General features: G+C 32.7%; 1 protein-coding gene across 1 annotated transcript in view; it reads left to right on the top strand.

The window, feature by feature from the left end:
* Window positions 1-18,283, top strand: part of LOC129221257 (serine/threonine-protein phosphatase 2A 56 kDa regulatory subunit epsilon isoform-like) — a 182,255-nt gene that overhangs the window by 154,568 nt on the left and 9,404 nt on the right. The window contains exons 8-10 of the mRNA XM_054855713.1: window positions 4,282-4,335; window positions 7,794-7,844; window positions 12,199-12,318. Coding sequence (XP_054711688.1) covers window positions 4,282-4,335; window positions 7,794-7,844; window positions 12,199-12,318 — 225 coding nt within the window. The remainder of the gene's footprint in view (window positions 1-4,281; window positions 4,336-7,793; window positions 7,845-12,198; window positions 12,319-18,283) is intronic.

The raw sequence follows: 18,283 nt of genomic DNA, 5'->3' as shown, positions 1-18,283 counted from the left end.
ATGTGCTTAAGTGAATCCATTAGCAGATGTGTTTTATTTTGATTTTAGTATAAATAAAAACTTTACAGGATAGCCTGAAATGCATGCAAATAAACAACTTTTAGAAACACTGATTATTATCTTTTACCTATTTGCACCACTTGAATTCAACAACTAATTTGCCCGAAGCGAATTTCAGTTATGGTTCATCCAACATTCTGTGACTCTTAATGGCTTGCAATGTCCAAGGCTATATACCTTATCCTCTGCAGCTTCGAATGCATGTAAAGATTTTGGAAGTTCTTAGGCTGACATTGTGAACTCTTTTTCTTTCACGTGTTACCATCCCTCGCCATTCAGTTCACAGAGATCTTGTAACTATTTCGTCATTGCAGGTGCTGGAGAATCCACGTTTGTTTTTTACGTTTATAAGAAAAAACTGTATTAAACATAAGCTGATGGCAAAGACAAACTATTGGTTTAAAAAAATAGTATAAGTACATATATGCATAATTTATAGCCTATGTCACTCAGTAAGAATGCACCTTTCGTACAGTGAAAGAATTTTTCAATTAGTTGCGATGGTTCCAGAGATTACCTCGAACATATAAACACACAAAAATCCGCTCTCTCTCTTTAAAATATTAATATAAATTTCTGTCTTTAGAATTCTTGCTACTTTCACCCAAGGACGGACCCAGAAATGCTTCAAGGAGGGGGGTCGATTTTTTAACTTACCTTTTATTGCGTATTTGATTACACATGCTTGGGGGGGTGGAGCTGCAACAGTATTTTTATTTAAAACAACTAAATTATAGAGATTTTGAAAAGGAAGTCCTCAAACCTCTTCCTTAGCTCTACTGTTGAAAGAGGTACTCTAAAATTGCGCTTTAAAACTTCAATTTCGTAAAAGTAATGAGGGAATGTTTCGAAACTCTTTCCCCTAACATCATCGATTGTGGTCTAAAATTGCGCTTTTTAGGACTTCAGTTTCGAGGTATAACCGGAGGAAAGGAGCCCAGTTTCTCTCCAAACGCTAATTGTGATGTCTGCTGTCATGTCTTTAAGACTTAAATTAAATTTTGGGAAATGTTCGGGTGAGGACCTCCTAACATCCCCAAAAATCATCTAAAATTGCCTTTTGAAACATCAATTCTGAAAAATTTCCGGGAGAGAGATCGGCACCCTATTTCTTTCCTTTACTTCATTCAAAAGAACATACCCTTGCATTTTAGAGCTTCCAATTCAGAAAAAATGCCTTTGTAAGCATCTTCAAGGGAGGGGCGATCGCCCCTTGCTTGCGTCCTTGCTTTCACTCCTAAGTGATAGTCACAGGAGAAAAATGCAACAAGGTCCTTACGATTGAGCATCGTATTAGTTGGTCAGTAATGAGTAATGTATTAGTTTCTCTATAGTCCCAGTTCGGTTACCAACTAGTTACTGGAAAATCTAAACTAAATGTTCTGCATGCAAATTATCTGAACTGATTGCATGAATGTAATAATCCTGTCAGGTCTTAGTATTTAGCGTACCTCTACAACAGCTATTGGAATCCTGACTGTAGATTTCAGAACTCTTTTTTCCCTTAGCTCAACAATTCCTATGGCCTTCTGGTGAAATATCAAGTCATTCTGGCTAGTAGTTTATAAATAATGGCCTTGCAAAATTGGGACTTAAATTATAATCACCCTGTGTATGTGCAGGGCCGATCCTAGCAGGTGTGCAGCATGTGCACCGCACAAGGACGGCCAAAGCAAGGGGCGACTGCAGGCCGCATCATATAGTTCTTTTAATGAAGCAAAATTCCTCAAGAATTTCTCACAAGATAACTTATAAGTCAAATAAATATGCTGAATTTTAAATGTTCAATTATCAAATTAAGTGCCGATTTCCTGACAGCGTAGCTCAGTTTAAGAAAAATAGATTTAGGGAACATTGTGTTGGTTCATTGTCTATTAATATCTACTACATGCTTCATTTGGTTGCAAAATTTGTGACAAAACCGGTAATCAGGCATGGATACAGGGGAAGGGAGAGGAGAGAAATGGCCCCCTCTTGAAGCATGAAAGGGTGCCTTCTAAAAGGAGCACTCAGGGCCCAGGGCGGCCATAATGTTTACCCCCCAAGCTTTTATAGACTTAAACAATGAAGACATATTTTATATATTTTATTTTAAAAAAGCTATACTGATTAGATACTCTCGCAAGCATTTCAAACAAAAAATTCTGTCTTCAACAATTGCGGCTGCGTGCAGAGAGTGGAAAATTGCGACCCCCCTGAGAGTCAAACATATATGAATGACGGACAAAAATTTTGTAATTTTCCCCCTTTACAGCATTTTTTTAGAGTGAAAATCACGAAGGAACTGCTCGGTTTCAGATCAGGGCTCTTGCCTCGGGTAGTAAATTTAAACGTAGCTCCAAAACGAAGATCCAAAAGGATGCCATGGCTGCCTTGACAAGACTAAAGAAGGTTTAAAATTGTGTTTTTAGGACTTTAATTTTGGAAAATTTTGCTGTTTCAACCACCTATCTTAAGGACCCAATTAAATCTCTGTTTCACCCCTTCCACCTTAACTTAATCAAACATAGCCTGAAAATGTTGGCTTTAAAATCCAAAATGTGTTTTCAGAGGGCAGCCCTTCTTAATGTCATCAAAATTTGCTTAATGACATTTTTCGGTTTTATTTTTCGAAATTTTTGCGATGGAGGCCCACGAAATCCATTCCCAAACATTACTACCAAAGATAGTCTCAATTAGCGTCTTTAGAGACAAACTATAAAATGCGTTTTTGCGACTAGTAAATTTTGGTATCTATTACTTTCTTCAAAGATATAAATTGTACCTAAGGAGTTTCTTACTATAAAACTTTTCTCCCTTTTTATAAGTTCATCATTCTTGTTTTTTTTTTTTTTTTTTTTTTTCTTTTTCAAATTAGAACTTGATATAGAAATTTGTAGAAATATTTATATGGACGTCAAAGATTAGTCAAAATATGCAAATTACTCTTGAGGGGAGGCACATTAGATCTTTGCACACGGGCGGCCGACACCTTAGGATCGGCCCTGTGTATGTGTATAAATATCTTCCCCCGCTCTCTATTTATCACCAACCCCCGGGAATTGCAAGCAGTTCCATTTGTATCGATTTTCAATCCAAACTTGCTGCTCTCCTTCACTACATAACTAACTAGGGTATTATTGTTTAGCAGATGCAGGATGAACAATATAGTACTCATAATAATATATTCTGGGAACCAAATATTTTTCAGCCTTGTGATATTGCCAAAATAAAACTGTAATTATGCCAAAATTTGGCGATTCTGCCAAAATCTCAAGCATCAAAATGTTCCCCACCATTGGGCATCTATTTTAATTCAAATGATTGTTAAACAAATACGAACGTATTTTGCCAAAACTTTGGGTAACATTCAGTATTGCAATCGACTACAAAGTATAGAAATGTAGCATTTGATCTTTTTCAGCATTTGCTTGAAATTCTTATGGTAGATTATGAAATTCTGGTCAACTTTTCAACATCGCAACTTTTTATCTATTTTGCCGACAGCTACAACACTATCATTAGACTTTTATAATATAGTAAGGCATAAATATATTATTGAAATTGAAATTTCTGAGTAACAATACAGTTCTGTACAAAGCAACAGTTTTTATCCATATAGTTTCAGCCTAAAAGCCATTGTTCCAAGTATATCTAAAATTTTTAAAAGCATGCTGGATTATTGGCAGAAAGTGAAATGGGAAATAAAAATATTTGCAAATTGAGTATATTTGGGTTATATGAAGCAGTGAGAACCAAAAGGATGTAAGTGGCAAAATTAGAAATTTGGAGATAACCAGTACTAATGGTAGGTGAACCCCTCCTCAGTCTTGGGGTAGGAGATAGTACTAGTAGCCCTGATAGGTGCTGTTGTACAACATGATTTAGGAAATAAAATTCAATGAAAGCCTAACGAGGATGTTGTTTACGTTATTTAAAGTCGTTTTACTCATTTACATTCCTTTGCTTCTCACTGCCTCGTACAAACTTTAACTTCTGTATATTTTTAAGATTTCAGTCAATGGATAATGTTTAAATTGTTTTCTGCTCTCAAAGTATTATTGTATTTTGTTTGGTTTTAAATGTTAAGTGGTTTTAAAATATTGATTCCGAGCTCTTTTACCTTCCCGAAAATTCATGTTAAAAAAGTTTTGAAAGTGTTTATTTGAAAGTCGAAAATCTGTACAATTGTAAGCAAAGATACACTAAAATAATTTAATATTCTGTCATTTCTTTATCTAGCTGGCCTACTGCGTGGTCCAGTTCCTTGAAAAAGATGCCACATTAACCGAACAGGTAATTTTCCAAGTAAGAGTAAATATAATCACATCTTAACGGAAGGCCTTTATTCATTCAGTATCACTTCCTACTTCTTAAACTCAATGCAGTCTGATGAAATGTCTTCTCTTGTTACTTTTAACCTTTTCACTTCATGTTCTAAGTACCTTGTTATCATTCTTTTGTGCTTTTATATAGTAGTTAATGTATAGATTTCAGCTATGTTCTGTGTTAAAACAAAATTTGTAACAACATGACTATCATGCTAGACAAAATGATTTTTGGATATCCTATTTATTAGAAAGCTTGACTGTCAAAAGTTAATCTTTGTAAAAAAAATTTGGAATGAAACCATAAAATAATAACTTATTCGTGGTATATTGATGAGTCGCAGAGAATTGTGACATTCATATTTACTGTAATTTGATAATTACTACACAATTTTAAATAAGATTTCTAACTGGCAATTTGTTATGCATTTTTGTATTTTGGTGCTCAATTTGTTCGAAAAGAGTTCGATCTTTAATTTGAAAATTGGGTATGAACCTTAAATGAGGCTTACCACCAGAAAATACTAGATAAGCACTTCAAATACGGTCAAATCTTCATATCTTGAAACCTTTGATACCTTGAAATAAAAATTTTCCCCTGCATATTGCATATTTTTTTTTTTTTACATATTTTCCATAGTTTTTATAAACATACCCAATTATTTTAGACACTTGTAAGCACCACCTCAAATTGTTAAAAACCATTTCTTAACTATACAGTATGTTTCTTGCATAAAAAAACTGAGTTTTTATTTGTAATTTAAATTTTTAAAAAACACTTTTTATTCAACATAAAATACTGCTACGATGCATAAAATCAATCATCAATGGGAAAGAAAGACATAAAATAAACCAGTACGGTACGTACAGTATGTAGTAAGATAAACAAATGCGCGTTAGTTTTACGGTACAGTAGATCCTTTAATGATATTAGTAACTTAAAAAAGTGAAGATGATAATAACTTATGCTGCGTGATCAAACCATTGTTCTTACATATTTTCAATTACGCAGTACAGTTGTGCTTCACTAGTTCTTTTATAACCTTTCCATCTATGGCAACGCAACACCCCTCTTCCTGGTTTCTTAAATTCACAATACAAGAACAGCTTCCATTTTCATAATTTTTGCATTTTGCTTAGATATTATTTGATGAACTTTTACAGACTTCTTTTTCTTGACTTTTAATTGCACATATGGAAGATTCACTCATATTTAATTGTCGTGCTACCTTCGACGCATTTGTTCAAGCACATAATCTTTAGCTTTTCTTTAATTGACAGAAACTTTCTCGTTTTCTCTCTATATTCACAAGATGAAACAACGCTCTTTGGTGTCATTATATTTCAACAACTTTCACATTTCGAATGAAAAAAAAAGGAAAACGAGGAGTAATTACTTATATAAGCGATGTATCAGACTTGTACAGTGTGGGAACTTCCGCTCTCAGTGATGTTAAAGGAATGAAAATCCATTTACGAAAAAAAAAATTTTAGCAGCCAAAAACAAAGCCGAAACAGTCACCGTGATTCCCTTCCGAAAATTTTCGTGTTGCTGGCGAGGAATTCGCGTTATGTCTAAAATTCTTTACTGGTGAAAAAAATCGCGTTATAGTCATTTCGCGTAAGTCAGATAGTGTAGCAGGAGTCGACTGTAGTGAGAAATATGGTTTGAGCGGGGGTATTTAAAAAAAAAGGGTTGTTGGAAAGGATTGCGTTTGCTGAGAGAACAATTGATAAGGAAATCTTGAAATTTTAGCAGATTTTGGATCACTATAGCGGATTATCTAGTGCTTTTCGATAGTTACAAGCATTTGAAATTGCATTAAAGACATCGAGTTTGAGTTCAGATCATTTAAAAAGTTCGCTACAACTGGGAGATCATTATATCCCGGGATCGCTGAAGCGAGGTTCAACTGTATAAATATAGCGAAGAAAAGTAAGTTATCAACAAATTATTTTACACTAAAAACCTACTCGATGATAGAAACCTTATCTTTTTGCAAAGCATAAAACAAAATTACTACTTATCTAAACATTATAACGTATTTATAAATCTTAAAGATGTATTGAATGTTTGGAGAACTTATCCTCCTAATTTTGAAAGTTAACTGAATGGATTTGACCATTATATAAAACATTTGTTTATAAATGTAAATTAATAAATACAATTTTGGAAGATTTAAAAGAACAAAAAAAAAACATCTGATTTGAATTTTTAAACATCTGATTCAAATAAAAAAATCACAAAGCCTGGTATGCAAGAATAACCACTTCCGTTGTTCCCATTCTAAATCCGAAAGTATGGCACCTATATATAATGGTACCTATGCGCGCTGCTTCATCTCGAAGCTGGGAAGATGAAGAGAAAGGTTTTGCATTAAAGAAATATTTTGTGCATCATATATTATTTTTTACGTACAACTTTAATTCTTTATATTGGTATTTGAAGTATACAGTTAAGGAATCGTTTGAGAGTTGTTGGGGTGTTGACTCATGTCTAAAATAATAATCTTTGTTTATCAATAAGTCCTGGAAAAGGGTATGAATTTGATTTCCTCACCCTAGTCACCCTGGATGTAATTTTTTTCTCTCTGTTTGGATTTCTGAAATATATTTTGTATCTGTGATATTGGACAAGGCGTCATAACTGGGTCCTATGAGATAGAATGCTTAAATCAAAAAAATATGGCCATCAACCAACTTGTGAAATAACTTAAACTGTAACAGCAGAAAGCTAAGTATGATTTGAAACAAATTAATTCAAATAATTGAGTTTTCTTTTGCTCAAGCTAACATTAATAACTTGAATTGACAGTAAGGTATATAATTAAAAAGGCCAATGAATGCCATTTTTCTGCCTCCTCTTAATGAACTCCAGTCTTGTCTTTTTAATTTTATTTTTTAATAAAAGGCTTTTCTTTTTATTTTTTCACAAAAAAAAGTTGGCGTTTTTGTGGCATTAATTTATTGAAGTAGAACACCCAGCAGCATGAAAGAATAAATTTTGAATTATTTTTGTATTAACTAGTAGTTTTCTTTTTACATAAACAAGAAATAATTATGTGCTCAAAAATTGTTTTCACCAGTAAGATTTACTTGAAAAACTGCAGTGAAAGCCAATTTTACTTTACAGAATCTTGAGGGTTTTTTTTTATGTATTTGTTTTTAACTGTTTGATTTTGTGCGTAAAAATTTAATCCTATTCAAAGATTGCAGTCATAGGAAGCAGATAATTGATACATTTTTTGACTTGTTATAATATAAATTTGGTCATTATAACTTAGAAATGCATGTATAATAGCAGGCATGCTAAACTAGAAATTAAAAATTCCTGTTATCGTAAATGTTCCTTAAGCATGTAATTTTTAACTTATTAATGTTATTTTATTTGAAACATTATGTACAATTATTTTATTTCAATTACAGGTTATAAGAGGTTTATTGAAAATTTGGCCCAAAACATGTAGTCAAAAAGAAGTAAGTATGCATTATAGTGCGGAAAAGAAATAACTTTCCAAATAAAAATTCTGTCTCCTTTTTTTTTTCAAAGGCCTAACCGAACTTTTCTTCTTTATTCAGGATTTCCAGTTTTACGCATATTTTTTATTTCAAAATTTAAAAGCAGCACTTACTTTTGCTTCTAAGTCTGCAACTTCTGCAGTAACTAGCACCTTATAATGATTTTTTCCACTTCGCTTTTAATGCAGCCCTTATGTGCAGCTACTGCTACAAAAATCATTTCTTATGCAATGCGAAAATCTTTTTTTTTTTTTTGTGCTAGTACCATGTGAATTTCTAGTTTCTACCAATCTACTATGAGCCGAGCCATGTTTCTAGAGGATTCTATTTTTTTTTTGTTTTGTAATTGTATTTACTTTGTACCGAAAGCATTTGATAAGCAATCTATCTCCAATCTTCCCTATTTTTTTTCTGTCTTGGTTTTCCTGCTATCACCCCCATGAATATTAAGCTTTTTACAGAGCTGAACAAAAGCTGAAGGGATTGTATAATTGATGCCATTTTTTGATAAATCATAGGCGGATTAGTTTGCATTTCTGTCAATTGTGGCCTGCTCTCTGTATTAATTAAATGAAAATATTATAAAAGCAAAAATACAGATACAGTGAAACTTCAGTAACTCGACTTGCGGATAAATTGATTACTTGAAAAGAAAATTTTTATTCTGGAATTAATTTTCATTATGTGAATGTTAACATTAGTAAGTAGGTGATAAAAAAAAACCTCTTTAGGAATTAAAATAATGGAACTTCAGTAAGTTGATATCCGCTTAAGTCGATATGTTTTCATATTCTCTTGGGGTGTCGAGTTATCAAGGTTCTACTATTTGTATCAGATGAAAATTTTTAACAGGGTCTACTAGTTTCTGACCCTGTTATTTTGTACAAATGAATAACCTGAATCTTGAATAATTTATTAATGTAATGTTTTTTAAAGTATATATTCATGACATGTTATATAAAAACTTTTTTATTTCTAAATAAATCTTTTAATTCATGCTAAACTTAACTTTATTTTCCAAATCTTTCTGTTAAAGAAATATTTTTACATCTCTATCTTTTGTGCTCAAAAACTGTACTATTCAAACTAAAAGTGCTAAATAATTCAAAAAAAGTTAGAATTTTTGGGAAAGTTTTTAAAAAAGAAAAATCTTGCATATTTATAGCAGCTGTTTTTCTCTCTCTTTTTTGTAATAATTAGAAACAACATTTTCTTACTTGTGAGCATGGTCTTTAATAGTTTTTTTTTCCTCTTTTGTTTTGAGAGTAATAAATAAAAAGGCATTTTTTTAAATAATATAAATGCTTGCTATCGACTCTGTTGTGTAATGTTATAAATGAAAATATGGTACATGTTTGTAATAAGCGTTATAAAACAATTAAATTAAGGTACTACAATTGGGGCAAGCTTTGGTAGCATTGTGAAGGCTGGGCAGATCGTAATCACAGCATTATGATACTGCTAGGTTAGGTTTGCACAAACTTTACTAAAGTATGTATTATGATTAATCATACACTTACCAAAAGTATTTTCTCACACACTTTTTTTAATGACACTCAGGGTTCGTACGGGTCATGGAAATCCTGGAAAGTGATGGAAAAAAAATAAACAAATTTCAGACCTGGAAAAGTCATGGAAAATTAATATTTTCATAAAAGTCATGGAAATTTATTTCAAGTCATGGAAAAATGTCTTGGGCAGTAAGAAAGCAACAATTACTAAAAGAGCGCTAGAAATATTGAGTGATTTAGTAATATTGCATATAAATTGAACGATCTCAAAAACAAATCCGAATTTTGGAATCCAATTTCATCCGCTTCTGTAACAGCCGCTGACCTTTTTTTATGATGTGATTTTACTACTGGGGCATTTCTAATTTTGAACCCACCATTATTTTCAGTACTTCTTATATTTTATATTCTGTAGTAGTGGATTCGCACTTTCTTGATTTTGCCACACTCCCTCAAAAAGTGTAATTCAATTGCATCCGAGTTCGTTTCAACTACTTGTAAAAATTTCATTATTAAATTTTTCAGAGTTTATCTTGGTATGTTGAAGGTTTTAAAATGAAGACTTTAGTCGGGCAATAGAACATAGAAATAGGGGAATTCTAATATTCTAAATTAGTAGTGCCCAACATATAGCTCACAAAACTGATCCTTTTAGCCAGCTGAAATATCTGGTTTGGAAAAATGAATTTACTGTAAAAAGTGGCTTTACTTTAATGAACGAATAAGCTGTCCAGTTTCAGCAGTATGCACTGATATTTTTTTCAGTCACAATTAAGTGCTCCAATGAGGTAATGGCATTCATGTAAAAGTTTTTCAAATGCCCATTTCCGAAAAAATTGGCAAGTTTGACATTAAATATTACTATTCTCTTTGTGTAACAAGGTCATGAAATATTTTATGAAGTCATGAAAAAGTCTTTTAAAAGTCATGGAATTTTTTTATCCAAATTGAGTATGAACCCTGGACACTACTTCTACCAAACGGAGTTTTTAATGTTATTTATGTATCATTTGCTTTAAATGTTTTGTATTTGCTTCAAATTGTGTCGTGAGCTTATACAAAATTAAAGATTCATGATACAAAAATGAATTTTTGATTTTCTACCCCTGAAAGTCCTTTAATTTTACAATAAGTCTGCCGAATTTTCACTTTCAATGTTGGTAGCTATGCAGTAGGGTGGTTCCAAAAAAAAAAAAAACCTTTTCAACTAGATGTCCTGGACACCCACTATTTTGTTTAGACTTACTAATAGTGTTGTGCTGAAAAAGTTTTAGCTTCTTACTCAAATTTTAAGAGGTTGCTCAATGACCCCTTAATTTAACGTTAGCCGTCACGGCTAACGTTAAATTAATGGCATTAAATTTGTGGCATTTTCTATCTATGCCACGTGCCACAAATTTAGACACAAGTTTTATTTTCCCAGCTGTTTTTTTTTTTTTTTGTAAATATTTTATTGTATTGTATATGCATATATTACTAGTGCATATTATAATATGTTGCATTGTTTTTCCGTTCAATAGATTTTTTTAACCCCTCTGCCCCATACTTATATAATTTGGTGGAGGAGGGGGGGGGGGGATTGAGCACTCTCTTTCGAAACAGGAAGCTAAAATTCTTCCAGTAAGTTACTATCCACAAGTCTAAAAATATTGAAGGGTGCCCATTGTCTAGGAGAAACTTTTTTTTTTTGACATGTATTTTTGAACCATCCTACTATGCAGTGAAAACTGTGCCCCTCTGTCACCTTCACAAAAAGTTTTGAATCCCTTAAGTACCCCCACCCCAAGGCTAATAGCTGCTGACTTGGCCATAGCGTTCCAGTGATTGACCGTACCACCTACCAATTTAATTGGTTTATGCCAGTGGTGCTCAACCTACAGCCCATGGGCACATCCAGCCTGCAAAGCAGGTTAGTGTGGCCCATTCTTTTGTTCATTGTTTAGAAATCAAAAAGCATCATTAATGACAATGTTACAAATCGAAAAGCACGATTAATGACTATATTTTAAGTTAGGAGCCAAATATTCAGAAGTTAGTTTCTGAAATACAGATGTATTTAAAAAAAAAAAGATGCATAGTGATGATAACAACTTATTAGCTTTTACATTTCTTTCCTTTTCCATATTTCCCATGTTATATTTATAAAAAATAAAAGTTAAATATTTTAAAATTTTATATGTGTTTTGCCTTGCGAGAATCATTTTAACATGAGGTACCACCCTCTGGTTTATGATGTCCAAGTTATGGCAAATAAATCATTGAGACCTCTTCAGTTTTGAGTTTATAGTAATTTGTAACCAAGGTAGCCTTTAATGACGAGCTCAGGACTTTCGGACCCATGGATTTTGCATACTGTACTTGATGGGTGTTAGGCGGCATCAGTGCGATGAAATACAAGCCAATGAAGAACTCCAGGCTTGTGCTCCCCTTCCTATCCACTAGGCTCCCCACCACTCAATAGCTGAGCAGAATTTTTTTCAGTAGGCTGTTGACAGTTATTAAAACACCCAAAAGTAGTCTGTAAGGTAGACCAATATTCAATTAATTGTACCACTTACTATGAATGAACAAAAAGGGATGATTGAAAATAAAAAGGTAAATAAAAAAGTTGTGAATAAAATGAATACTAAGAATCTTCCAAGTAAAATAGAAAACTAAGTCACCGGTTGCTACTGGAGCAAGTGCTTTTTGACCTCTTAGCCACTTATGACTCTTGAGACACCTCTTTTTTTGTTTTTACTTTTGATTCGTAGTTTCTTTCATTTGAGTTTCAATTAAAAATACTTTTTTGTGTATTGCAGGTTATGTTTTTGGGTGAAATTGAAGAAATTTTAGATGTGATAGAACTTTCTCAGTTTATAAAAATACAAGAACAATTATTTAGACAGATATCTCGTTGTGTATCCAGTCCTCATTTTCAAGTAAGAATCATGTTGTAGTGTGCTATTTGTTGTCAATTTTATTTAACATGTAATTGTATAGTTGATAAAGAGCATAGATTAATTTAATCAACAAAACATTTTTATAAAACAGTCACAACATTTAAAAGACAAGAAAAGTGCTGTAAAAATTGATCCCCTGATGTGCCACAGATTAGCATGTTTATAATGATCACTAGCAGTACCTGCACAGAGATGCCCGTGCTAAAAATTTAATGGAAGTCCGTTGAATAAAAAAAATTGACTCCCCCTTCCCCTCTGATGTGAAATGATCATTTTTCTTTGTATAAAATGCATACACTCCTTTTCAAAAAAAAAACAATTAAAGTTTCTTTGGAATTTAAAACTTTTTGTCAAATTATTAAATTAGATATACAGTGGCTTTAAAACTCTATTTAGCGTGTGAAGCGGTTTTTACTGCAATTTAAAATATTTCACCAAATAAACAAAAAAAAAAGACATCAAATAATATCTTTCAAATGTAAAAGTGATTCCACAACTCTGTTTATCGCCAAACTCGCCCAACAACTATGCTATCATAATCCATCCTTCTAACAATAAAAAGAAAATATTGTACATTTCACTGGGATAAAAACAAATCAAAAGTTTCTTTTCTTTCGAAACAAATCGCCAAAACAATGAATTACATTTACGGTTGCTTTAAAACAATAATCCTAGACTGAACAACTCAGTGTCTAACCCGCCAAGCGACCATGCTACCGGAACCCAGCCCTTTTGCGAGTGAAGTGGATGTTTTTTCTTTGGCAATAATAAATGTTTCGCCAAACAAACAAAAGAGTATAAAATCACATTAACAGTAGCTTTCAAATCTTTATATATTAAGAGCTGCATTGCCCGGCTTTTGCATGGCCTACCTTGAGAATAAAAATTGTGTCAAGTGTAGAGATGTAAAATTTCCGGAAATTTTGAAGTGGTGGAAAAAAATTGGGAAAAAATGGAAAATTTGATTTTTTTTTTTATGAATAAAAATAGGATTTCTTAATAGCTCTGTGTTTCTGGGAACATATAAAGGGTTAAGTATTAAAAAATATATGCACAATCCAAACATCTTCTTTTTCTGCTTAACAGAAGTACACATAAAGGTGAGTTTAATTAGGAAAAAAAAACGTTTTTGTTTTGTAACTGAGAGCTTTCTTGGTCAAACACTAGAAATAAGTCAAGTCATCGTTCAACCAATAATATCGGGGAAGTTGTGCCCAATCATAACAATTACATTTTCTTTTTTAGATTGCCTTTGAAACTTGAAATAATAATTGTAATTTTCAACTTTCATACAGATTGATCTTTGTGAAATACACCGCCAGCTCAGTCAATTCCAGCCGAGGACTGCAGCTTCGTGCTTATTAGCACTAATCAGCCCGGCATAGGAAGTGAATGAGCTGGAGGTGGAAAAGGTTGGCGGTGTATTTCATGTATTTTTGCCTTAGCCCTGGCTAGAGGGCGGTAACTTACTGAATGATTGATATTGTTTGAAAGAAAAATAATACAATGTAACTTTACTGTCTGAAAATGAAAGCTATTGAGTTTTGATTTTTTTCCAATCCAGTCTAAGTCCAAATCAAAAATAAATTGATATTTCTTTTTCTTTCCAACAGAAACCCCAAACCAAAACTGCGCAATGGTTTCTAAAGTGGAACCAAAATTTAAACTGGAGTTTCAGTTTATTCATATGGCCGTGCTAAGCACACTAGTAAAAGTAGTCATACCTGCACTTTTAAACAAAACTGAGTTATTATAACCAAATTTTTCTCTATTTCGTATTTTACTTCATAAATGAATGTTTTAGGGTCATTTGATCAGAAAAAAAAATTTTTTTTTTTGAAAAATTCTTAAAAGAAAGGTTATCTGAATCAAATATATGGAAGAGCCAAACTTTAAAACACAATATCTCAGTTTGAGCCCAACTGCAGATTCCACTTTTTTGCTTAGCATGGCAGTATACAGGGTGCGGTGAAAAAAACATCGAACAAAAATTATATCATCGAATGGAAGAAAAATAATTTCATTTTAAGGAGTGCCTTATTTATTTTTGTTTCTCACTTTATTAGAAAATAATTTGCAACATATTTCCTAGTTTATGTATTGCTTTTCGGTTTTCTTACAATTATAAGCAAAATACCTGCTAGTTTAAGTTGTTTAACCAAGTAGAACGACAGTTCATTTGCTAGTTGTGCCTCGGCAAACAGTATCTGAAATGGTATGCCGTTTCAAGTGGCTTGGAAATGATAGTTGATGTCCGGAAAGTGTACAAAATCGAACAGTGAACATTTCAGTTAATCGTCAGGTCATCCAAAAGTGAGTTCAATGAAATTCTTGGTTTTCCACGAGGGCAGTCCTTCATAAGATGGGAATTTGTGACTGATTAGTGCGACTAAGGGAAAAAACAGCTCAAATAGAAGTTTTACGAATTCCAAATATTTCAGGCATTCGTATAACTCCAAAGATGCCAGAAACGTTTGAGACGGGTCGCAAGTCCATGTTGGAAGAGATACCTTTCACCGATTTACCGTTCAACCAGCTCATATCCCCCAAAACAATAGAATTTGGTCTGTAGCCACATAGAACACCTTAGAAAATATTAAATATCGCCAAAATCCGAAGTCAGGCTTGATCTGTGATGGAATCAGCACAAGCGATAAACAATCTCTAGTTTTTTGTGGATGAGGGCCGTAAAACGAATCAAAAAGTGAACCGGAAGGACACTTTAGAAGTTATTGTACTTCTATGGGCTTAAGAGCACTTCAGCAATGTAGACTGAACATTTTCCTTAATCTCCACACAGATTTATATGGCCAAAAAGACAAGAGTGGTATAAAGCGCATTGTTTTTGACATGATACCATCTTTTGAGTGGACGCTCTACTCGCTAGACCTCAATACCATATATTACACTGTATGGCCTATTTTAGAGTCAAAGGTTTATCCTAAACTACACATAAGTTTGAACTCTCTAAACCAATTGCTTTATAGGGAATAGGATTGATTAAAGGACTCGCGGATCTCTTGAATGAAAATGTCAATGAGCAGTTGCACCTCTGCATTACTTCAAAAGGCAGTCAGTTTGAAATCAATTAATTCATTGATTGCCAAAGTTCTTCTCCTAATATTATTATTTGTGTTTTGTCCATTTTTGATAAACTTACAAGGAAAATTGTTTGCCGGTTTATTTTGCCGCATCCTGTACATTTGGTTCGCACAATCAGCAGAAATATAGTTCTGTGATTAAAGTTATTTTTGTTGTATATGCAAATTGTATTATCTTGCAACAACTTGCATCATCAAAGTTAGACAGTATTTTAACATACAAGGAGGGGGGGAGGATTGCATCAGAATTTAAGTATGGGAAGTTTCTAATCACTTTTTGCTGAAAATTTCAATTAAAACTTTCTAAAAAGTTTGAAAAAAAAATAATTTTTCAATTTTTCGGAGTGGAAATTAACCCCTTCGGAAAAAAACGTTTTTTTACCGTTTTTTTTCCGAAATTTTCCGGTTTTTTTCTGACCGTTTTCATCTTTAGTCAAGTGACATATATTCAACAATAGGGTTAAATAAAAAATAAAAAAACACCATGCAAAATTACCCTTCCAAACAGTGACGACGAATATTAAAATACTTTTAAGAAATTAAAATGCTAAAGATGGATTTTAAAAGCCTAACCATGGAAACACAAAATAAAATAAGTTTAAGAAATTAAATGCAAAATAAGGAAAGAAACAATGGATTCACAAAAGTGTATCCATAGAAACGTGAAAATAAAATGGTTGAGAACCTGAATCAAAATGACATTTTTTTAACTTGATTTAAAAACGCTTGTAACTTTTTTCCTTTGAAGATAGAAGCTAAGTTTTTCGACCATAGGTCGGGAGAGATCTGAAGTAAAAAATGTTGCTTTTTCCAATGGTGTCAAGAAGAAAGCTGGGACAATTCCTTCACTTTTTATTGAAAGATTTAATGAAGAAAGTAGTGCCTGAATTTCAGCTAAGCCTGAAAAAGTTCGAGCTAAAAACACAAATTACTTCCGCCATAATTAAGTTAGACCACTGAAACAACGATGTTATATATTAATATGTGCAAGTATTTTTCACTGACATATTCGGGAATTTATGTGAAATTCGGGCCTAAATTGGAACAAAAAAAAGAACTATTTATCGGATTTTTTTTTTCGAATTATAGCCTATGTCACTCAGTAAGAAAGCACCTTTTATGTAGTGAAGGAACTTTTCAAATGGGTGCAGTGATTTGGGTACCTAGAACCTATAAACACACAAAAATCCGCCCCCCCCCCCTTTATAATATTAGTATAGATTAATAGTTTTTCTTTTTTAAGTGTAGGTAGCTATTCTATCCGAAAAATTGGAAATAGCCTGATTTTATTTTATATAAAATTGAAAATGAGTGCATCTTTAAAGTCGTATAATATATTCTTATACTTTTTGGAACTATTTATATTTGACTTCTCTTTTTAAAAACTGCATCAAAAACTTGTTTGCTCCCAATATCTGGTCCTTAACCTTTCTTCTATATCATGACCTTATAGACAGCTCTTAAAGAGCATTCTGAATTCTCACTATTAGGGGTTTTTTTTGAGTGTCACAATTTCGCACTTCAAAAATATTTCTGTAAAATGATAATTCATTGAATTAAGCTAACAATGTCACGAAATGTTATGTTTACTTAAAATTGTTCCTTAAATTATTAAAAGAAGCATATTAACAAGGAGGAAAATATTCTTCCCTCTTAAGTACTTCCGTAGAATGAAATCCCATTCCTTCTGATTTTTTACATTTAGTGCTAAAATTATGCACTTTAACTGTTATGTGTTTAAAGGCCAGTCTCAAATTTTATGTATTTCAAAATCTGAAACTCATTCAATCTCTCTATAATGTGAACACCCTGATATTCTGAACACATTTTGATGGTCCCTGAGAGTACATATGTGTTTGTTCGGTCTCCTTCTGTAATGAACACCTCTATAATCTGAAGACTTCTGTTCTATCCCATGAGTGTTCAAAATAGAGAGTGTGTACTGTATTATGTGATGCTATCCCTTAAACATAAATAATTTTTTGTTTACAATTATTCTCAACTTTTCTGAAATTTCATCTTCTGTAGTAGAGAACTTGTATTATTCAGGGGTGATTGTGTTCCGGTATTTTACCGGATCTCCTATATTTTCAGAAAACCCCACTTTTGTAAAATTAAGGTTGATGTTTAATGAAAAGCCGAAAGTCCAAATTGAAGACGTTTTGTTTGGTATAAAACGTAAGCTACCGTCATATTTTACAATCTCTATGGTAATAGTTGAAGAACAGCCCGTTTTGGAGATGGTATAAAGGCTAGAAAAGAAGAGGAAGGAGGGTTACTTGATATTTTCCCCCTTTAATATTTTCTTTTCAAGATGTCTAATAGCGTTTCTCTGTTGCATATCTTAATATGCAGATGATGTAACTAGGAGTGCCCATCCCCCCCAACTGCGATGGCACCCCTCAATTTTACCAAGCCCCTTTTTCCTCAAAAATTGCCACCCCCCCCCCTGACACAAACGCACGAAAATCCTTGCTGTAGCTATATTAGAATAAATTGCTAAAATATTTATTCACCAAGATGGCCTATGGCTTTTCTCTGATGCTGAGGCTTATGTAATAGACTTTGCAGTCCCCCCTCCCCCATAAAATGAATTTAACGATCTATATATATTGAAAATATCGATATTTGGAGAACGATATATCGTGGTATTAAAATTCGGATATCGCCCAGCCCTATTGCACAGTGATCATAATACATGCTGCCCCTTTTGCCCCAAACTTATTTAATTCTGGAATCTTTATGCACTTTTAGTAAATGAATAATTTATTTTTGAGGATTCAGATACAGTGAAGGAAAATTAAACATTCTTTGAAAAATTTTAAAAAATGAAAAAAATTAAA

This window comes from Uloborus diversus, chromosome 4, assembly GCF_026930045.1.
Source record: "Uloborus diversus isolate 005 chromosome 4, Udiv.v.3.1, whole genome shotgun sequence".
Taxonomy (NCBI): Eukaryota; Metazoa; Arthropoda; class Arachnida; order Araneae; family Uloboridae; genus Uloborus; species Uloborus diversus.
The sequence above is the reverse complement of the archived record's forward strand: the minus strand, read 5'-3'. Positions and strand labels throughout refer to the sequence as shown.